The sequence below is a fragment of the Nyctibius grandis genome, chromosome W (assembly GCF_013368605.1).
Source record: "Nyctibius grandis isolate bNycGra1 chromosome W, bNycGra1.pri, whole genome shotgun sequence".
In the NCBI taxonomy this organism is placed as follows: Eukaryota; Metazoa; Chordata; class Aves; order Nyctibiiformes; family Nyctibiidae; genus Nyctibius; species Nyctibius grandis.
The window spans coordinates 11792311-11814996 of NC_090694.1; the positions used below are offsets into that span (position 1 = coordinate 11792311).

At 42.9% G+C, this 22686-nt stretch overlaps 1 protein-coding gene across 1 annotated transcript in view; it reads left to right on the forward strand.

Moving 5' to 3' along the window:
• Nucleotides 1–4738: 4738 nt before the first annotated feature.
• The window catches only part of LOC137675760 (potassium/sodium hyperpolarization-activated cyclic nucleotide-gated channel 1-like), a 379966-nt gene continuing 362018 nt past the window's right edge, over nt 4739–22686 (forward strand). The window contains exon 1 of the mRNA XM_068421975.1: nt 4739–5112. Coding sequence (XP_068278076.1) covers nt 4739–5112 — 374 coding nt within the window. The remainder of the gene's footprint in view (nt 5113–22686) is intronic.

Sequence of the window (22686 nt, forward strand, 5' to 3'; positions counted from 1 at the left end):
TGCAGTCTACCTGGAGCCCGAATCAGGGATATCACCAGGAAACTCCCCAAACTGGTGCAGGCCACAGACTACTACCCGCTGCTGATCTTCCAGACAGGTGGGGAGGAAGCTGCATCCCGTAGTCTGAGGGGGATGAAGAAAGACTTCAAGGCCCTAGGACGGTTGGTGAAAGAGTCTGGGGCGCAAGTTGTTTTCTCCTCCCTCCTTCCATTTTCGAGTGATGACATGGGATGGAATAGTAGGATTCTCTCCATAAATGCCTGGCTACGAGACTGGTGCTACAGGCAGGGCTTTGGCTGTTACAAGACACCAGACCTGACAGTAATACATGGGAAAGGTTTATGTCGTAGGGGCAAAAGGGTTCTGGGACAGGAATTAGCAGGGCTCATTTGGAGAGCTTTAAACTAGATTCGAAGGGGGATGGGGTAGTAGCTGGGCTTGCACCACTGGGGCAACGCTCTAGTGTTGAGGTAGACCAGGAGGCCTCCCATCCCCCTAGGGTGAAATCGGTGTGCTCAGCTCACTCCCTGAAATGCCTGTACACCAATGCACGCAGCATGGGGAATAAATGGGAGGAGTTAGAAATCCGTGTTCGGTCGGGGGGTTATGATCTAGTGGCAATTACAGAGACTTGGTGGGACAACTCACATGGCTATGTCCTGTTCAGGAAAGACAGGCCACTAAGGAGAGGTGGTGGAGTTGCTCTTTATGTGAGTGAGCAGCTAGAATGTATTGAGTTCTATCTAGGGGTGGACCATGAGCGAGTTGAGAGTTTGTGGGTACGAATTAAGGGGCAGGCTGGCATGGGTGATACTGTTGTGGGTGTCTATTACAGGCCACCAGATCAGGATGAGGAAGTTGATGAGGCCTTCTACAGGCAGCTGAGAGCAGTCTCACAATTACAGGCCCTGGTTGTCATGGGGGATTTCAACTACCCTGATATTTGCTGGGAGGCCTACTCAGCCAGCCATCCTCAGTCCAGGAGGTTCCTCCAGTGCATTGATGATAACTTCCTGATGCAAATGGTGGATGAGCCAACTAGGAGAGGAGCGTTGCTGGATCTTGTTCTCACTAACAAGGAGGGTCTGGTTGAAGCGGTGAAGGTTGAGGGCAGCCTTGGTTGTAGTGACCATGAGATGGTGGAGTTCAGGATCTCATGTGGCAGGAACAGAATAGCTAGCAGAATCACAACCCTGGACTTCAGTAGGGCCAAATTTGGCCTTTTCAAGCAATTGCTAGGGGAAATCCCATGGGACAGGGTACTAGAAGGTAAGGGGGCCCAAGATAGTTGGTTAGCATTCAAGGACTGCTTCTTCCGAGCTCAAGATCAGAGCATCCCAGCAGGTAGGAAGTCAAGAAAGGGTACCAGGAGACCTGCATGGTTAAACAGGGAACTGCTGGGCAAACTCAAGTGGAAGAAGAGAGTGTACAGATCATGGAAGGAGGGGCTGGCCACTTGGGAGGAATATAAGTCTGTTGTCAGAGGATGTAGGGAGGCAACTAGGAAAGCTAAGGCCTCCTTGGAATTAAACCTTGCAAGAGAGGTCAAGGACAACAGAAAGGGCTTCTTCAAATACATTGCAGGTAAAGCCAACACTAGAGGCAATGTAGGCCCACTGATGAATGAGGTGGGGGCCCTGGAGACAGAGGATAAAAAGAAGGCAGAGTTACTGAATGCCTTCTTTGCCTCTGTCTATACTGCTGGAGGGTGTCCTGAGGAGCCCCGGACCCCTAAGGCCCCAGAAGAAGTCAGGATAGAGGAGGAGTCTGTCTTGGTTGATGAGGGCTGGGTCAGGGACCAATTAAGCAATCTGGACATCCATAAATCCATGGGCCCTGATGGGATGGACCCGCGGGTGCTGAGGGAGCTGGCGGAAGTCATTGCTAGGCCACTCTCCATCATCTTTGCTAAGTCGTGGGCAACGGGAGAGGTGCCTGAGGACTGGAGGAAAGCGAATGTCACTCCAGTCTTCAAAAAGGGCAAGAAGGAGGACACGGGTAACTATAGACCGGTCAGCCTCACCTCCATCCCTGGAAAGGTAATGGAACAACTTGTCCTTGGTGCTGTCTCTAGGCACATCAAGGATAGGAAGATCATTAGGGGCAGTCAACATGGCTTCACCAAGGGGAAGTTGCGGCGGGCGGCAAGGAAGGCACAGACTTTGAGATCGAGGATGCAAGGGCCTGAAGCCGAAAGGCCTAAGGCTTTTTATTGTTATGCTACTACCCTATTTAGCTGCTACAATGCAGGAGCCAGACTAGGCAGTTCAAGATAACATCAACATTCACACGCTAAGCACTCATCACCCATTCTGGCAAGAGCCACAGTATCCTGGGCTCAAAACATCAACAACCATTCCCTGTTTTCAGCTCTGTGTTCAGAACTGACCTTCAACACATGTTTACTTCTTTCATGCCTCAAAAGGCCCTGTGAACTAGTCTCGGCTCCTTTATCTTAGAAGCAAGCAAAAACTATTCTCAATGCAGTGTTCCCAAGCAAATCTTATGCTCCCCAAGTAAAGCACAGCTCTTTGCAGGCTGAGGGTCTTCCACAGGAAGTCATGCTTAACCAACTTGATAGCCTTTTATGAGGATATAACCCAGTGGATAGATGATGATAAAGCTGTGGATGTGGTCTATCTCGATTTCAGTAAAGCGTTTGACACAGTCTCCCACAGCATCCTCGCAGCTAAACTGAGGGAGTGTGGTCTGGATGATCGGGTAGTGAGGTGGATTGTGAACTGGCTGAAGGAAAGAAGCCAGAGAGTGGTGGTCAATGGGACAGAGTCCAGTTGGAGGCCTGTATCTAGCGGAGTCCCTCAAGGGTCGGTACTGGGACCAGTTCTAGTCAATATATTCATTAATGACTTGGATGAGGGAATAGAGTGCTCTGTCAGCAAGTTTGCTGATGACACAAAACTGGGAGGAGTGGCTGACACACCGGAAGGCTGCGCAGCCATTCAGAAAGACCTAGACAGGCTGGAGAGTTGGGTGGGGAGAAATTTAATGAAATATAACAAGGGCAAGTGTAGAGTCCTGCATCTGGGCAAGAACAACCCCATGTATGAGTACAAGTTGGGGACAGACCTGTTGGAGACCAGCGTAGGGGAAAGGGACCTGGGGGTCCTAGCGGACAGCAGGATGACCATGAGCCAGCAATGTGCCCTTGTGGCCAAGAAGGCAAATGGCATCCTGGGGTGTATTAGAAGGGGTGTGGTTAGTAGGTCAAGAGAGGTTCTCCTCCCCCTCTACTCTGCCCTGGTGAGGCCGCATCTGGAATATTGTGTCCAGTTCTGGGCCCCTCAGTTCAAGAAGGACAGGGAACTGCTAGAGAGAGTCCAGCGCAGAGCCACGAAGATGATTAAGGGGGTGGAACATCTCCCTTATGAGGAGAGGCTGAGGGAGCTGGGTCTCTTTAGCTTAGAGAAGAGGAGACTGAGGGGTGACCTCATTAATGTTTATAAATATGTAAAGGGCAAGTGTCATGAGGATGGAGCCAGGCTCTTCTCAGTGACATCCATTGACAGGACAAGGGGCAACGGGTGCAAACTGGAACACAGGAGGTTCCACATAAATATGAGGAAGAACTTCTTTACAGTGAGGGTAACCGAACACTGGAACAGGCTGCCCAGAGAGGTTGTGGAGTCTCCTTCTCTGGAGACATTCAAAACCCGCCTGGACGCGTTCCTGTGTGACATGATCTAGGCAATCCTGCTCCGGCAGGGGGATTGGACTAGATGATGTTTCGAGGTCCCTTCCAATCCCTAACATTCTGTGATTCTGTGATTCTGTGTAATGTTCTCGCTATTGCGCACACACTGTACCAGCAAAGGTTCTGATTTCATTTTCCGCAGTATGAACCCAAAATTCCTGTGCTACCTTCAGTGCTGTCACTTGGCTCCATTACCAGGCAGATGCCTGCCTCTTGCTCTCTTCCAATCAATCTGCTCCATGAGAAGCATGAGACAGGCTTCGCAAGAGACAGGCTGCGTGTAAAGGGCAAGCCTGTGAGACCTGTCCACGGTTTCATTTCCAGCCACCATTTCCTGCTCTCAGCGTGGAGGCACACTACCACCCAGCACCTCGCTGCTCGGTTCACCCAAGGTGAAATACAAACCCACTCGTTTTATTGTATTTCTGTTGGAAGAACAGGCAGGGCCGCCGGCCGTGGCCCTCAGGGCGGCCCCGCACTCTGCCGGGGAGCCCCTCTCCTTCCTACCCCTCCCCTCCGCCCGGCGACCGTCGCCTCAGGCCGCACCGAGCGCCACCCCGGCTGGCGGCACCGCCTGCCACTGCCATGTGGAGGGAGGGAGGCCGGGCCCCCCGCTCCGCCCCGCCCCGCTCGCCACCGCACTCGCGCCCACATGTTGACCCGCTGCCAGGCCCACGCGCGCCGCGGCTCTGAGGGTAGAGCCCGCTCCTCCCCCTCCTTTCGGCCCGGGCGCCTCAGCCCCTCAAGGACTCTGGGGCGCTCAATGTCAGGCGGGCAGTGTGGCGCGGCCGCTGGCAGGGGGCGGGCGAGGGGAAGCAGTGCCAGCTCTGCGCGGGAGCGCGGCTCAGAGTCGGCGGCGCAGGCCATGCCGGTCGGCGTGGCGGCGCGGAGCTGAGCCCAGCCCGGCCATGCCGGTCGGCGTGGCGGCGCGGAGCTGAGCCCAGCCCAGCCGCGCCGCTGAAGGGCACTGGCGGCGGCGACGCTTCCCCGCGCTCTTCCGCGGCTGGGGCGCGCCCGCCCCGCAGCATGGAGGCTGGGAAGCGCAGCTCCTCTCTCGGCACCCGGGACGATAGCAGCGCTAACGCCTTCCCAGCCAAGCCGGCGGCCCCGGCGGAGAAAGCCCAGAGCAGCTCCGGCGGCGGCGGTGTGAAGGACCATGGCAACTCGGTGTGCTTCAAAGTGGACGGCGGCGGGGGCGAGGAGCCCGTGGTGGGCTTCGAGGATGCCGAGGGGCCTCGGCGGCAGTACGGCTTCATGCAGCGGCAGTTCACCTCCATGCTGCAGCCGGGGGTCAACAAATTCTCCCTCCGCATGTTCGGCAGCCAGAAGGCGGTGGAGAAGGAGCAGGAAAGGGTTAAAACTGCGGGGTTCTGGATCATCCATCCCTACAGCGACTTCAGGTGAGCGCGGGGCTCCCGCGACCACACGGGGGATGCCCGCTTGGCGACTAAAACTTTGCCTCCCCCGTCTGTACGCCGGGGAAGGGTCTGGAAGCCGGCGCGGGGCGGTTGCCCTGCCCTCCGCGGTCTGTGCACTGCCGGTGGGGCGGCCGCGGGGATTGTTCCGGCGCTTTCCAGCGTGCTGCACCCGGGCCGCGCCGGCCGCTCCCGCGGGGCTGCGTCCGTCGGGCAGGGAGAGGGCGGGGGCGCCGCCAGAGCGGGGCACGGCCCTGCCCAAGGGTGGGAGAGCTCGCTGGAGTGCACGCAGCGACAGTAACGTAATTATTTAAAATCCTGGGGGCCGCGTTGGGCGCATGCCGACTCCTTCTTGAATGCCCGGCGTAAACACTTGTTCATGGTGTCGCATGAAGGAAGCACGTTTTTGTCAGAATTGCAGCAAAATAACTTTATCCAAGCTAACGCTGTGTGGGAAGCTATGTTTTCAGAGACAAAGCGGTAAATGTGATGCTCAATTAGAACATTGCTGTCACAGTAAGTTGAAGGTATGCAAAATTGGAATATTCGCATGAAAAGCAGTGCAAATAAATCCCAGGAAAGATATATTTCCCTTTAAAATTACATTTTAAATGAAGGATTATTTAATTTTGCTATATATGCTAGCTGGCTATATGCTTTTGTAAATTTTACACTCTACGATATTTGCTGAAGAACTATCGGTGGTGTTAAGCATATTTGATCAACGGCTTGAATTGAACAGCCTGCGTGTATACAATAAGTGAATCACATCGAAAACCATTTTTAAAAAAGGAAAATCCAGAATGTTCAATAGTTACATGGATCTTCTAAGAAAAAGTAGCTTAAATAGAACATGCTTCAAGAGGGAATGAGAAGAAATACTTCCAAAGTCCAAGTTTCTGTGGGACTATTCAGAGTGGAGTGTCATGCAGTGAACTGTGCTAGCACCTTGCAGTCGAGCCTGAGAGCAGAGGAGCAGGGTATCACTCAGTTACGACTTGAAATCACGCTTCAAATCCCTTCTTTTTCCTGGCTCTTTGGAGGCAATAAGCTGCACTCGTTCTTTTCCTGGAGTACCTTTTCCCCCTCGCATGCCAGCTCAGCTGCACTAGCAGGTGCATTAAGGGGCTAGAGAGCCAAGAATCCACCCACTCCCTTTCTGCCAGCTGGAGAGGGACATAGCAGGTCACATCTAGTGCTGTGGTAGCATGTATAGGGGATTAGGGGGGGGTCTGATAGGCTCTTATTTACCCGCATGTGTGCATGAGTAACTTTATTCACGTGAGAATTCCATTAAAATGAATGAGATTATTCTTGTGAGTAAATTCCCTCGTTATATTGTAAGCTTGGATTCTAGGTGAGGTACACAACCAAATGATGTTTTGGGCAATAGAAGGTAATGCATCATATTTTGCGCCATGTAACTTTTTAAGCTGATATGTGAAATAGGTGATAGGTATGTTGATTCTGTTTCATTACACAAATATCTTCTAATTCTGTCCTAATGTTTCCTGTGGGAAGGTTTAGAGATCATAGCATATGTTTACTTACTGTCATCTGCATATTCTTAAATTAACTGTATTTTCTGGGGAGTTTATGATGTTTTTATTTTATTAGAATGGAGGTGTTTGTTTTTTAAATAAAGTTCATAGTCTTTCATTAGTCTTGGGATGATGTGGCCTGATCCTGACCCAATTTTTTAGCCAGTAGGACTTTTTCAGTGAGAAATGAGAGATGTTTGTGTCATTTCTCCTGAAATAATTGCAACTGTATAATGGTAATACTCTTTTTGGGTGGCAGTCTTTATAGAAACATGTAAAGAAGTTGTACTAAATATTATATTCATCTTCCTATATGGGAATAAGGACAATGTTAGTAAGTGCCTCCTGACAAGTGTGTCTGTACCAGAATAAATGCATATATAAGGGTGGAGTTGTTTTGATTTATTTTTGCATGTGATTTTGTAACAGTGTAATACTTGTATATAGACAAGCCTTAAAGCTTCCAGAGAGACAGGTATTCTAAGTTTACTGCGTTAATGTTGATACCACCAAGGCAAAGAACTACATTTTTATCAAAATAACAAGAAAAAGGTAAAAAGCTGAATATTTTATGATATCCAAATGGGAAGATTTAGGGTAAGTTTGTAAATTTTAGCTGTTATTAGGGTGTTTGTAGCACATATGAAAATGAACATCACAGTAAATTTTAAATATAGGCACACTTAAGAGAATATTGGGTTAACCATGTAAGATATGGGAAAATTCTGGTACAGGCTCCTGTGGATTCTGATTTTTTTTTTTTTTTCCTAGTTCTGAATGCTTGTATGCATTTGCTGGGATACTTTGATGCATTTAGTTACATTTATTGACCTCGTTCTCATGATTTTTATAAAACTTAGTATGTTTATCTACACACCGAGCAATATTTTGCTACGTCATTTGGGGGGAGGGCGGGCAGCATCCCTGCACCCTCCCGCTCCCCCTTTTTGGTATTAACAGTGTGGAAGCTGTGTCTGTAAAATCAGTGCTCTGTGAATCGGTTACTCCCATCCTTGCGGGGCTTGGTCTCTAGTTTTATGGCTCTTCGTCCTGCCTGTGTTTCAGGGAAGAATTTGCTCTTCATCAGACAGATACACCGTTGGCGAATTAAATTCAATAAGTATTCCATAATTTTTCTACAAGGGGACCATTTTGTTACTGGTTGTCTCTTCCCAGTCTTCTAAGGTTAATGTCTAATTTGGAAGCTGTTATGTAAACTGAGCACCTAATGCACATCAAACCCAGCAAAAGACCTCTGTTTATCTCTTCACAGCTGTGATTACTACGTCTCTAAACTTGGACAATAATTCTGTGTAATTGCATGACTCACAAAAGTAAATTTATTGTCAATGTTTTGGTTAGAGTTTATTGAAGTCCTGCATGCTTTCTGTGAGATATCAAGTGCCTCTGGTCATCCCTGCTTGTGTGCAGAATGAGCCTGCGGGAGAGCATCATCGAGCCAGCCCCGTGGCCATGAAGCCAACGGAAGATGCAAGCAACTGCACATGGCTCTGCTGCTGCCATACGTGTTTCACTCATTTCATAGCAGAGTTGCAGTGGACCTGGGCTTTGAGTAGCTTTTATATGTTACGGCCTTCTGGTATTAATGGAAATGTACGTGGCTGATTTTTAAGACAATTAATTACTCAGTGTCCTTAGGCACATCAGGAGTTTCATTAATGCTCAGAGGACTTGCTTGCACATGCCTGGACTGTTGGGTCCAGCCCTGTGGCATCTCTCTCCCTCCCTGTCTATGAGTACACAGAGAAACTTGCACTGTTATGGAAATCTTGTTTTTATTACCACATCAGTTAGGGCATCTGTAGTAAGCGTTCTAAAAAGAAATCAGAGTTACTACCTCCAGAGTCACGAGGGAGAGGCATCTTTTGAGAAGAAAGAGCAATGTATGAGAAAGACTGAGTAGGACAGAAATTTTAATTGGCTTCAAGATGAAGTGAAGTAAGAATGTGATGTGGAGTTATCTGGCAGAGCAGTGGATAAGGAGGTGCAATGCAGGCAATGCTGAAGGTCTTTTTCCTGTATAGATGAATATAAAGTATGAACCAATTTGCAACAATAGCAATAAACTATTACCATCTTATATTGGGAGAATCTCTCTGGGTAACTTCTCATCTATTCAACGAGCACAAAGCCTTATTTTAATGATAACAGAAAAGTAAAAGCAGAGTTAATTCTAAAACTTGAACAGAAAATTTCAGAGCATAGTGAATAGTAAAGGTATGCCAGATTTTTTTTTTTTCATGTGGCATTCCAGTTTCAAAATCTTTTTATATACACATTTGAGGGTTATCATGTAAACCTATGAGATTTATCATATAAACCTTTATAAATGGTTTTTGTTTTTTGTTTTTTTTAATGTTTTTTTAATGGTTGGACTCGATGATCCCAGAGGTCTCTTCCAACCTGGAAAAAAAAAAAATCATATAAAGCTCTACTGATGCTACCTTGTAAGTAAATTTAATGTCAGGTTTTAATGGGTTTTAATCATGGTGAAAGACACAATAATATTTGCATATGTACATCTAGGTACTTACAGAAGAATATTTTTCTGTCTGTTGCTATTAAAAATATTCTCTTATTTTGTGCAGTTTTATGCAACCCATCCATGTTGTCATGCACAGATGCAGCTTAATTTTTCAGTTAAGTATGTGCCAAAGTGTAAGTCATAATTGCAACATATTAGTGTGCCTCATTTTTTATTATACTTCTCTCAATTTTGGACTTACGCTTGCCTTATATATCAACTTTCTTTTTAATTTGTATGTATCTTTTGGACCTGCCTTTGACCACCAGAAGTCACCCTGATGTGGTAGACTCTAATTTATATGTGCAGCTCATATACATATTTAAAGTTTGTGCATGTATTGATTTAAAACCTGTTCTTCCTTGGGACCAATCTTCACTCTACGTGTTATACCTATCATTTATATCTTAAGCAGCTTAAGGTAAGCACTTTGTCCCTCTCTTTTATCACGTCTCTAATGTCTCAGTTGAAGCTAATGAGATTTATCTTTTTGTGAGCTGTTACATACTTAGGTTTATACAGAGCAGTAGAGTTTGAAAGTAATGTTATATGTGATGAAGACAAAATGTGTTGTATCATACTTAAGTGTAATTGATATAGATATATGTATGTAAAATTAAGTATATAAATTGTTGGTTTATATTAAATAGATCAGTTACAAATTAGTGTGGGTTTTAATGGATACATTATGTCACTGGTAGTGCAGGTGTATGAAATATGTATAGTTTTGGATTCTAAAGGTAGTGTCACAGTTTAAAGCTGGGCCAGCTATTAACCCAGTAGCAGATGCTCTCTGTTAACCCTCTCCCTCTCCCCCCCCCCCCCCCCCCCCCCCCCCACCCAAAGGGAAAAGGGAGGGAGACTTACAGGTTGGAAAGTTAAAACAGTTTTAATAAACTATAATAATGAAAAAGAGTATAATAAGAATAATAGAAATAATCAAGTATATACAAATATATACAAAACCAAGATCAAGAGCTTGGAAATCCTCCTCAGGCAAAGTTGCTCCCCCCAGCACAGGCAGAGGGGAAAATGCAGTAGTACCCCTGCCATCACACCTGCAGGCTTTTAACTGGAGAATTGGCAAAGCTGGTACCAATCAGTGGGAGACAGGAGGGCCCCTCCCTCCTGGGCCCCACCTCCAGGAGGCAGTGGGTTAGTGATAAATAGGAAAGTGAGAATGACTTGTATGGGATGGAATATCTTGTTGGTCAATCTTGGGTCACCTGCCCTGTCTGCTCCTCCCTGCAGGTGCAACCCCCCCTTTGTCTCTTCACTCATAAGCAGTGAGGAATTTAGCAGTGACCTTGGTTTCTCTAAGACTAATTGGCCTGGTTTGGGCCAAACCAGGACATTCCACCCCTTATTCCACACCATTCACATCATACTCAGATCACCACTACCTTTTCATTTTCAAATATATATATACACATATCACTAGTTTATGATTCATCTTTATGCAAAAAGTTCATCAAGTTCATTTGGTTCAGGATTGTGGGTTTCCATCTGGCTAGCAGTCTCTCAGGGCAGGAGACATGGTATGAGTTTTGTCACAGTTCATGCCCACGGGTTGCAGGTTCAAAATGTCAGTCTCGAGGAGGTTACTGGACACCACTTGCAGCTAGCTCCGGTCTCATCACCACTGTCTTAACCTGAAAGACACTTATGCAGCAACAACATACAGTTCAGAATTAAGTAGTCTCACCCAGAATCAGATCACCTTCAGGGACACATCGGACTTCACCATCTTGCAACATCACCCACCAAGTACATCCAGGTCCCTGAGCAAAAGCAATCCCACAAATGGGTTTACCTTTGCCCGTTGCAGGAAGAGCCCAGACAGTTATTCCCAATAGATTCCTTTCATGCACCACAGGGACTTTATCCCCTTCTACTGTATGTAGAAGGTCTGACTGAGCAGGGCCAGCTCGATTGATAGATCCCCTGGTGTGAACTAACCAGGTAGCTTGTGCCAGATGCTTATCCCAGTTTTTAAAGGTTCCACCCCCCATTGCTTTCAGGGTAGTTTTTAACAGCCCCTTATACCGTTCAATTTTCCCAGAGGCTGGTGCATGATAGGGGATGTGATATACCCATTCGATGCCACGCTCTTTGGCCCAGTTGTCTATGAGACTGTTTTTGAAATGAGTCCCATTGTCCGACTCAATTCTCTCTGGTGTGCCGTGTCGCCACAAGATTTGCTTTTCAAGGCCCAGAATAGTGTTCCGGGCAGTGGCATGGGGCACAGGGTATGTTTCCAGCCATCCGGTGGTCGCCTCCACCATGGTAAGCACATAGCGTTTACCCTGGCGGGTTTGAGGGAGTGTGATATAGTCAGTTTGCCAGGCCTCCCCATAACCACACAGGGCAAACCACAGGATATCTCGTGATGTGTTCCGTTTCCTTTGAGCCAGTCCTGCAGGAGAGCGTTTTCTCCTAACAGCTGCAACGTGCGCCTGTGTAGGTAGAGAGTCAAGTTTATTCTCGATCCTGGACAGTTTGTCTGAGAGTTGTTTAAATGAGTCCTTGTTTTCCTTAGTCAGTTTTTCCACAGCCGAGATGCATGCCTGCAGTGGGGAAGAAATACTATCTTCATACTGTCGCATACAGTTAGCCATTTCACCCACAGTAGAACGTGCCATATCATCTTCTCCCCAGACTAATATTGACAATGTATGGGTCTATGTCGGTGGAGCATTCTTCACAACCTTCCGGAACATGGATCGGTTGCATTCCACTTCATCAGGATTTACAGGATCTACAATGTCCCGTGGGTGTCTATAAATGATCTCTTGCACAGCTAGTTCTCTAAGGTAGTTAATACCTTTTTCTATAGTGGTCCATTTGCTTAGGTGGCTCATAACATCATCTTCATAGGGATACCTGCTCTTTACAGCTGACAAGAGTCGCCTCCAGAGACTGATAGTGTTTGACTTTCTTGCGAGCGCCTTATCAATACCACCATCTCTGGACAGGGATCCCAACTGTCTGGCTTCTCTGCCATCTAATTGCATGCTATCCACCCCATTATCCCAGCATTGGAGCAACCAGGTAATAATAGGTTCACCCTCATAACGGCTGAAGTCTTTCCTTATATTTCTCAGGTCCTTCAGGGATAAGGAGTGGTAGGTTATCTCTACGTCCGAGTCCTCCTCTTGTGATAGTTCTGCTTTAGAAGGACCTTTCTTCTGTGATGGGTCTGCTTTAAAAGGACGATCAAGGAAACCCCCATCTGTGTCAGGCCCTAACTCTGCCTGAGAAGGGCCCTCACCTGGGTCATATGATAGCTCTGCCTTAGAAGGCTCTGAGTCATCATCCTTCTCTTCACAAGCTGATTTCTTTTGGTATTTCTTCCTGGTTACAGGAGCAATTGGTACAGATTTGATAGATGCTGGGGTCTGAGTAGATGCAGTGGCTGTCACGGGGGGTGTAGTAGCTGTGGTGCAGGCTGCCGAGGTTTCAGTGGGTTTAGTGGCTGTAGCGGCAGCACACGCTGTAGGATTTTCTGGGCCCCTCAGTTCAAGAAGGACAGGGAACTGCTAGAGAGAGTCCAGCGCAGAGCCAGGAAGATGATTAAGGGGGTGGAACATCTCCCTTATGAGGAGAGGCTGAGGGAGCTGGGTCTCTTTAGCTTGGAGAAGAGGAGACTGAGGGGTGACCTCATTAATGTTTATAAATATGTAAAGGGCAAGTGTCACGAGGATGGAGCCAGGCTCTTCTCAGTGACATCCCTTGACAGGACAAGGGGCAATGGGTACAAGCTGAAACACAGGAGGTTCCACACAAATATGAGGAAAAGCTTCTTTACAGTGAGGGTAACCGAACACTGGAACAGGCTGCCCAGAGAGGTTGTGGAGTCTCCTTCTCTGGAGACATTCAAAACCCGCCTGGACGCGTTCCTGTGTGATATGGTCTAGGCAATTCTGCTCCGGCAGGGGGATTGGACTAGATGATGTTTCGAGGTCCCTTCCAATCCCTAACATTCTGTGATTCTGTGATCTGAGGTGGCTGCATAACACCTACAACTGTCCCTGCACCGATATTTGATCTTATCCCACATCAGAAACACATTCAGGACAAACAAAAATAAAAACATGCCACCTAGACAGCACCATCCTAATTTCGCAAAATCTCGTGGAATCAGCTTGGCAAAAAAGGAGAAGGTACTATTTCCCGAAGTAAAACTGGAAGTGTAATCATTAACACAATCAGCTAAAGGACGCCCGGAGCGTGCAGATGAAGTCGCTGCTACTGATTCGCGATTAAAGCTGCCCATCATTGTGTCATAGAGATAAGAGATCGGAATATTAACTGCCCAGTTTATCACAGCATAAATCAGTATCAAACCCCATACCAAAACAATACATTTCGACCAGCGCCCACTGCTAAACTGCATGTAAACATTCATAAGAAGCAAGCAATAACACAGTGCCCACGGCAGGTAAGGCATCATTGCAATACTCAACTGTGAAAGAAACTCCATAAAAAGATGAGATAACACAGCATTCAAAAATGACATCACTATCTTCACTATCTGTTTTAATTTCCAACCCCTCCTAAATCTCAAAGGAAGAAATCTCATATTCTCTCAGCTGAGCTCTCTGGGTCTCCTCCCATCAGAGCCAGGAGTCAACTTATCAGAGCAACCTGTTGGAGCTTCTCTTGAGCCCCACATTGGGCACCAATAAATCTGTCACTGTTTAAAGCTGGGCCAGCTATTAAGCCAGTGGCAGATGCTCTCTGTTAACCCTCTCCCTCTCCCCCCCCCACCCTAATGGAAAGGGAAAAGGGAGAGAGACTTACAGGTTGGAAAGTTAAAACAGCTTTTATAAACTATAATAATGAAAAAAAGTATAATAAGAATAATAGAAATAATCAAATATATACAAAACCAAGATCAAGAGCTTGGAAATCCTCCTCAGGCAGAGTTGCTCCCCCCAGCACAGGCAGAGGGGAAAATGCAGTAGCTCTCCTAGCACAGGCAGAGGGGAAAATGCAGTAGCTCTCCTAGCACAGGCAGAGGGGAAAATACAGTAACTCTCCCTGCCATCACACCTGCAGGCTTTTAACTGGAGAATTGGCAAAGCTGGTACCAATCAGTGGGAGACAGGAGGGCCCCTCCCTCCTGGGCCCCACCTCCAGGAGGTAGTGGGTTAGTGATAAATAGGAAAGTGAGAATAACTTGTATGGGATGGAATATCTTGTTGGTCAATCTTGGGTCACCTGCCCTGTCTGCTCCTCTCTGCAGGTGCGACTCCCCCTTTGGCTCTTCACTTGTAAGCAGTGAGGAATTTAGCAGTGACCTTGATTTCTCTAAGACTAATTGGCCTGGTTTGGGCCAAACCAGGACAGGTAGTCATCTCAGTCTTATTGCTCAGAATTTGTCATGAGGTTCTCTTACAGTATTGAGACTTTTGAATTATGTGCTAATAAACTGATAATCAGGATTTATAATTATACTGTATACTTTCCTTGCACAAACCGATTTCTTTTATTTATTTATGTTTTTATGACTGAAGCACAGTTTTAGCTAGGGCTATCTTTCATGTATCATTTTCAAATACTATTGTGGTGATTATAATTTTTATTTCTATTAAAGAAAAACTTTGTACAGTTAAACTATTCCTATTACATGAGCATTCACTTTTTGTACATGACTAAACAGAGAGAACTGTTTAGTATTAAAAAGATTATTAGTAATGCTTGGCTTTTTATTTGCTACATTCCAACAATTTTTGTACTTTACTTCTGTAAATGCCCCAGTGGATAAAATGACAAAATTGTAACATTAATCTAAACAATGCATTTATAATGTCCAAAAATTATTTCTGACAGTACATTATATATTAAGCTTTATAATAGTTCCCCAGGTAAAATGCAACTCCCATGAAGGTAGGCTGAAGAGAAATATGATAACAGTCCTCAAATGCATAAATGGATGTTACAAAGAGGAAAGAAATTACATAGAAGTAATGGGGTGAAATTGCAGCAAGAAACATCGAAATTAGATGTTTAGGAAGCAGGACCAAAAATAAGCAACAAAATATTCTATTGGAAATGCTTTGATGTGGAATATGGGCCAGAAATGCATTAGGTTCGTTATCATCTTCAGTTCCTATTATTTTTAATACTGAATAACGTCTTATCATTGACTGTCACCGATTAACTTGTAATGAAATCTAGTTGACTAAAGCTAGCTACTGGTGTTTCTTTTTGTACCAGTTATAAGCATGTATTAGTGAAAATGGCTATGTAGAAGTGTATGTTGTGCTTTTGGGCTCATGAGGGTCATGTGTTTTTGTCCTCTGAAATTTTCTTCAAGAACCACAAAAGAAAGCCAGCCAAGTCCACCTGAGGTTGGTGCAGCAGCTACTCACCTTCCAGTCCTCTAGGGGATGTGGGAAGGTTTATGCCTTTATTTGTGCAAGGAAAGCAATTCATTTTATTGATAAGACATCCTTCTGTCTCTGGATAATGCAGAATACTAATGTATAGTTTGAGCTCATATATATGTTGAACATTTCCCAATTTTTATTATGTCCATTCTAGTCCTGGAATAACAGTCCATTCACTGCATTTTTTTTCAAACTTTAGATATGTTGTATACTTGAACATAGAGTAATGTTTACAGCAGAGAAAGAGCTCAGTAAGTGTAACTCAAATAATTCCTCAGTTCTTTGAGGTTCTTTTATTTTAACTTGGGATGTTTTGAAGATTACCAACAGCACCTATGAAGAAGTACACAAGTACATTTTTTCTGCAGGATGCTTAATTTTAGAATATTCAACTTCCTCACAATCTAAATAAAGGCAAATGTATTCACTATGATTTTGAGATATGTTTAAAAAAAACCAAAACAACAAACCAAACCAAAACATTACAGAATTCCTATGGGTAATCTAAAAGATGATATTTTGGGGGTGTTATATAAGTCTCTTTAAACTTTGACCTGGGATGCTCAATATCATGAGAATTCCTCTTCAATTTTCTGATTTTTTTGTTTTGACTGTAGTGAGAAAAAAGCACTCGATTAATATTATCTCTGTATATACACATATCAAAATTTAGATCTCATGAGATCAGCATCATGCTTGGGCTCATGGGGAAAAAAGTACTGATTCTGTTATTGCCATTGATTATTTTAGCAAGACTACATATTTTTGAATGTGTACTGGCACTTTATTTGTTAGCTCATCAAAATAAGCAATTCTTATAATCATGTCAGTAAAAGGTTTTTCTTTATATTAGGTTTCTTGGACTTGAGTGGATGGAGGGAACTGTGAATTGGAATACTATGTAAAAGCATGAAATAGTAAATAAAGGTCTGGGTTTAGGATTTTGTTTGAGTGTTTTGGTGACTACAAAGCTGAATAAAAAAGTGCATAATATTTGATAAGTTGCTTAGGCTTTTTTATGATTATATAATCAAGCTAAAATTTGAGTGGCTCAGTTTCTGATTGTTCAGTCTGGGGTAAGTTTTTTAGAGTACTCAGAAACAGAGACTTATGAAATCAGAGGTCACTTAAAAAGTATGAATCTTTACCTCTGCATTTCTGTCTACCTAAGATCGGTGACACTAATATTTAATTAAACTTTGTCAGCTTTTTTGAGAGGCTGGTTTGAAGGCTCAGTTTGAGTTATGAAAATCAATAAACTTACTTCATTTGGTTGTAAATTAGCGGTATCCATTCTCACCTCTGCATAGTATACCTGAGAGCCATTTTCTATGTCAACATACAATTTTTGAGAGAGAAAAATCTCTTAACCTACTTTGCAATGTTTAATTTTTAACCTGACAGTATAGTTCTCGTTAATTGCTTGAAAGTCCTTTAGCTGTCTATTCCCTGATTCTTTCACAGGGACATGATTTAATTTTAAAAACCATAGTGTATTCAGCTCTAATTATAGGAGGGCTCATTCTAGACACATAGTAAGGTATGTTAATGACCAAAAACTGTATCAGCTGGAGTCAATGTCAGTACTACCTTAAGGACACTGTCATTTAGCTTCCATAAAATCTCTGCTAATATCTTTTAATCTGTTGATAGTGAGATTCAGGCAATCTGCACAATGTTTTGAAATAATCTTATTGCCTTGGTTTGCAATGCAACCAGAACAAGTCTAGAGTAAACTTGTGTTCTGGAAATATTAATTTGATTACAAAAGAAATGGAGTCTGTTTCAATTATATAGAAAAACAAAACAAAAACCCCAAACCCATTCTTATTTATGCCAGTGAAATTCTCACAACTGGAGTTGCAGCATGTAGCTAAGAATATAATTTTGGTTTTATTTTATTAACTTCTGTGCTGTTTATGTGGATGTCTTATCTAATGAAGCATGTTATTTAACAAATAATTTGATACACTATTGGAATTTAGTGTGCTGCTGACATTAATACATTTTCTATCTCTAAAAATGTCATATTTATTAAAAAAATCTTATTAGGATATTTTGCTTTCAGCTGAAAAAACACAGATTGCTTTATGCTCACAGTCAAAGCTAGTTTAATATAGAAAATGATAGTCAAGTCTCTTACTGTCAGGAATAAGTTTTTTTTTTTTAAAATTATGTAATTTAAAATAGCCAATATACATAAATTTGCTTTGACTGCATGGGTTTTTTTTAGGTATTATTGTGCTTTTTCATTCAGTTCTTAGTCTGCAATCCACTGAAGCTTATGCTTGTGCTGAACCTTCAGTATGTGAAGAACCCCACAGAAATAAAATGTGCCCTCACGATATCAAATCTTCAAATTCTATACGTAGCATATTCTGGTTGCCTCCAGATTTTTCTCTCCTGTCAGCAGAGTAAAGTATTGAAGTATTGATGTTTCCTTGGCTGGTTCTGTTGTATCTTACAATAACTTACCAGATCCTCAAAGCAACACCTCTCTTTGGCATGACTGAAGCAATATGCAGTGTTGTTCTGATATGATCTGAACTTTAAACAAATCTGTAGACTGCAGTAAATTTAGGGTAATATATCATAGGATCCTAATGATAAATGATTATTCTAACTTGCTCTAGGTCAAAGCTATGGACAATATATAGAACCTTTATAAGATATATACAGTAAGATCTATCCAACTCTACCCAGGAGATGGAATAAGAGTATGGGTGGAAAACCATGGGGATGCAATCAAGCTTTCACATGACTACTGAGAGGTTTTCCATCAGGCTCTTGAGTGACTTTTGTCTAATTGTTCATTCCAGGAGGACTTATGATTTCTGTCTGGTAGAGAAATTACTATGAAACCAGTAATAGGCAATACTACCCCCTAAAACATCCTATTACTGCCTGACGGTACATACTTGCAAGCTTCTGGGTTCCCAAAACACATCCTGGGCTACAGGTTCCTTGGGATGGCTGCATATGTGCTTGTTTGCACTTGATTTCTCAGTGAAGATAACACAGCCAAGCTTGTCTGTCACTCTGGTTCACCTTGTCTTCACTGCCAGAAAAGCTCAGCAGTAAAGCAAAGATTTCCTTGCTCCAACTAGGGATTAGTCTGTCAGACAAAAACTTGGAAACAAAACGTAAGTAGTAAAATAAATAAAGCATATACCTCAAGCTTCAGTTAATAATTGGGTACCTTTCTTGTTACCCACCTTACCAAGTATACTTCAGAGATTTCCTGTTTTTCAGAGCTGTGTCCCCATTGTTTATGGAAACTGTTATTTAGGTGAATCTCTAAATACTGAATCCTGCTTTTGATAGTTTTTATTTATAGCATTTCTTACGGTCTAATTTTCAGGTAGCGAAATCCTGCTATAGACAACTTGCAATTCTCTTGTGAAAGTTAGCAAGAGCATGGTGATGTAGTCCCTGACAGATCAGTTGCGTAGTTGGTTTTGGTTTGGGTTTTTTTTTTTTTTTTGGAAAACAACTTCTCTTTTCCCTCATTCTGTTTTTCCTTCCCCCTCCTACATCCCTTCCTGAAGATATAATGAATTCCTTTATATAAATGGAAATGATGCATTGATTTTTTTAAAAAAATTTGTTAGCTCTGCTATGCAGTTTTTTTATTCTTACTGAGTCTGTTAGCTAGGAGATACTGAGCTGTTACTTCAAACTAGCAGGGAGTAGTTAGCCTAGGTATTCTTCATAGTGTCTTGGAGTTTGTAAATAAATACCTTGTAATAATTAAAAAAAAAGTAATTGTATGCACATTTTCTATTTCCCATGACTTGGGCAGGTTGGCAGCTTTCTGTTGAGAATGCATCTGATGCAATTGAACATACTGTCACCATAGACCTAGTAACAAGATACTTTGCCCAAATTGTCCCCTCAGCCCATTTATTGCCAGCTTGGGAATTCTAGTGTTGCATACATCTAAGATATAATTATAAAAAACACACTTCTGTAATGCAAAGGGAATGTGGTATCAAGAGTAAGCACTGCCAGATGGTAGGCAATCTAACAGAGCATTTAAAAAGGGTCAAAATCGAAAATGTCTGAAATCCAATGGCTTATTAAGCAATACACATTGCATGTATGGGACAAGTGAGAGAGAAGTAACCTAATTTAGGTGCCCACATGACCAAACCTGACTTTTAATTGCATACATATTGTCAGTAAATATCTGAAATGCATGTTTTTACTAACTTATAGGTGTTTATTGAAATTTGGAACAGAATATTAAATGCAATGATATACTGCTGGGTGTTAAAAAGCTGAGTAGGATTTGTACGTGTACTTATTGTGTATTTATTGAAGTAGTGAAAACAAAAAGTTTTCTATTTCTAGAACAGCTATGAAAATGTAAATTTTACCAAGTGCTCTGCACAGAGTGTGCAAATCTATAGGATGTTAGATGAAGATCCAAGACGGAAGTCAGGAGCCTATCTATCTTTGGATTTCAGAACGAGTTAGGGACCTAGATACTTGTAAGCATCTGGACTCTGTGGCTGAACATCTTTCAGAATTCTAGCCATAAGGAGCCGTAAATGGTAAAACTGATTTTTAAAAAATGTCACCCATGGGTGCTGTGCATTTTCTGAATTAGTATATCAGAATAATTTGAATATGCTTCATGTTCCATTTCTGTCATATTATGTATTTTGATTGTGCAGTTTACAGATCAATATCTTTTCTAAGATTATGATGAGAAGTTCTATTAATCATTTTTCACCCTCAATTTCTTTCTGTTCTCCATCCAATGAATTATTAACACCTATTTGGCTGTTCTAATTATTACACATCTTTAGCTTAAACATGTTTGAATAGTTCATAACTCACTATCCTCCAAAAATGAGATATAAATATTTGGCTAAATAAAATTTTCTTTCTGAGGAATATTGGCTTGTGGCTAAAACCTCTTCAGAGATCTCCAAAGTAAAATGTTTTCATTTGCTGCAAGCCAAAAACCTATTTATTATATTTAGACAACTTCATTTTCAGTGAATATGGATGGAAGATAAAGATGGACATCTGGTGTTTTATTCACCATGGTAAAGGGAAACTTTGTTTTTCTGTATCAAAGGAACAATCATCTGTCTGTATGGGAGTAAATAGCTTCCTTGGTACTTTTGCTGTTTGTTGTTTATAGTTCAGGTCATAGGTCCATGACCAAAGTTTCTTTGAGTGCTTATTTCAGAGCCACTTATCATTGGATATGATTATAGGCAACTTTACTTGCAGGCAAACACTTTCCCTTGTCACCCTTAACCTGTACTGTGTGGCTGATCTCGAGAGCCAGCACCGGGGCTGTGCCATTGTTAAGGAATATGGACTCCTTTGTTTGGATGCTCGAAGACTGGAGAAAGAGAATTTTTGTACCAAGAGACTTCAAAGTCAATTGTGAAAAACAACACTACCAAAATATAAAGTGGAGAAGTAGATTATTAAATAATTCCCTTTTATATTTTTTCTGATAAATATTTATAGGTGAAGCATATAACAAAGCCTGTGGTTAAGTATGAATAAATTTTCAGATCTTAATATCTTTATCAATGTTTTATTTTTCAGGTTGAAAACTGACATGTTTTTCTGCAGCTTGAAGTGACTTCCTTTCTTTTTTTATTAAAAAAATAAAGGCAACTGTGGAGGAAAAAAACCTTTATCTGATATACATATGTTGTATAACAACTTTACTTTAGATGGTTCTGTCTCAATGAAGATAGAATAGAAACTTAAATTTTAAATTAATTTATATATTGGTAATAAATATCTTCCAGTGGCTCAACAACCATTTCATATGACTAAGTTAAAACAAAATAATTAACAAATATATTTCAAGCCTATAATATGCCATTGAGGAGAAGGAACACGCCTCCACAAAATCCAGTGTGAATCAAAGTGAAGACGTTTATTAAGCATAAGCTGTCCCTTTTATACATTTTGTACTTTCCCTGGCTGTAAGCATGTGCATTGCTATTCGTTAATATTACTAAACATACTCTTCTTTGATGTGTTGATTGGTCACTGCTCTGCCACTGGTCCTTCCTTAATTGGCTCCATCAGTTCTTGTTTCTTCTCCTCTGTGTTCGGCTCCCACCGGCTACTCCCTCAATTCTTGTTTGCTCAGCTGCTGTTTTTCCTCATCTCTCCAAGGTCGGCTTGTTGACACTAGCTACATGAATCTTCTCACGCAGCTAGGCCTTCACTCCATACTCTCATACTTCTGGCTCATTACATGACCATTCTGCTCCAAAAACCCCTCTACAATTCCCCCTTTCTTTTCTTGAGCCAGAAAGGCCGTGTTTATTGTCCGCTGCAGGGCCCTTTGCAAGCAGGAGAATAAACACGGTAATACAAGGATGATAATACAAATCACAAACAATCCCATCAATAGCATTTTAATCAATCCGACCAGCCACCCTCCAATTCCCAAATTACCCAACCAGTCATCCAGGAACCCATGCTGTTCCCGTATTTTCTCTGTGGCATCCATGAGCTCTTTGATCTGCTTATGAATTGACTTGGAATGATCGTTCAGATCCATGCAACACATCCCATCAAACTCCTGACATCCGTGACCGTGCACTAATAATAAAAAATCTATAGCAGCTCTATTTTGTAAGGTAGCATGTCGGATACTATCTACATCATTGGCTAATGTTCCTAAAATTCTAGAAGTTTGATCAGCTCTTTTTGCAACCCAGCAAGCTAAATTTCGCAATTGTGTTAGTCCTTGTGCAGCAGCAACACCCGGTGCAAAAATAGAAGAAAGAACTACTTTGGTCCTAGACCATAGTTCTACCTCATCTTTACATTCTTTCCCTAAGGTAGTGACACTTCTTTTAATCTTGTGTAGGTTAGTGTGGTTTAATATGACCTTTCGTGTAGGCATTAGTAAGCTTAATTTACCTATGGTACACGGACCTCCCAGTTTCTTACTGGGCAGCCCTGGCCAAGCCCTATCTCCACAAATTAGGAATAAACCTTCTGGTAATTTTCTAGGCATGGCCAAATCCGGTGCTGGCTCTGTTCGACTGCGCCCTACGTTTGCACACCAGATAGATTCATTTTG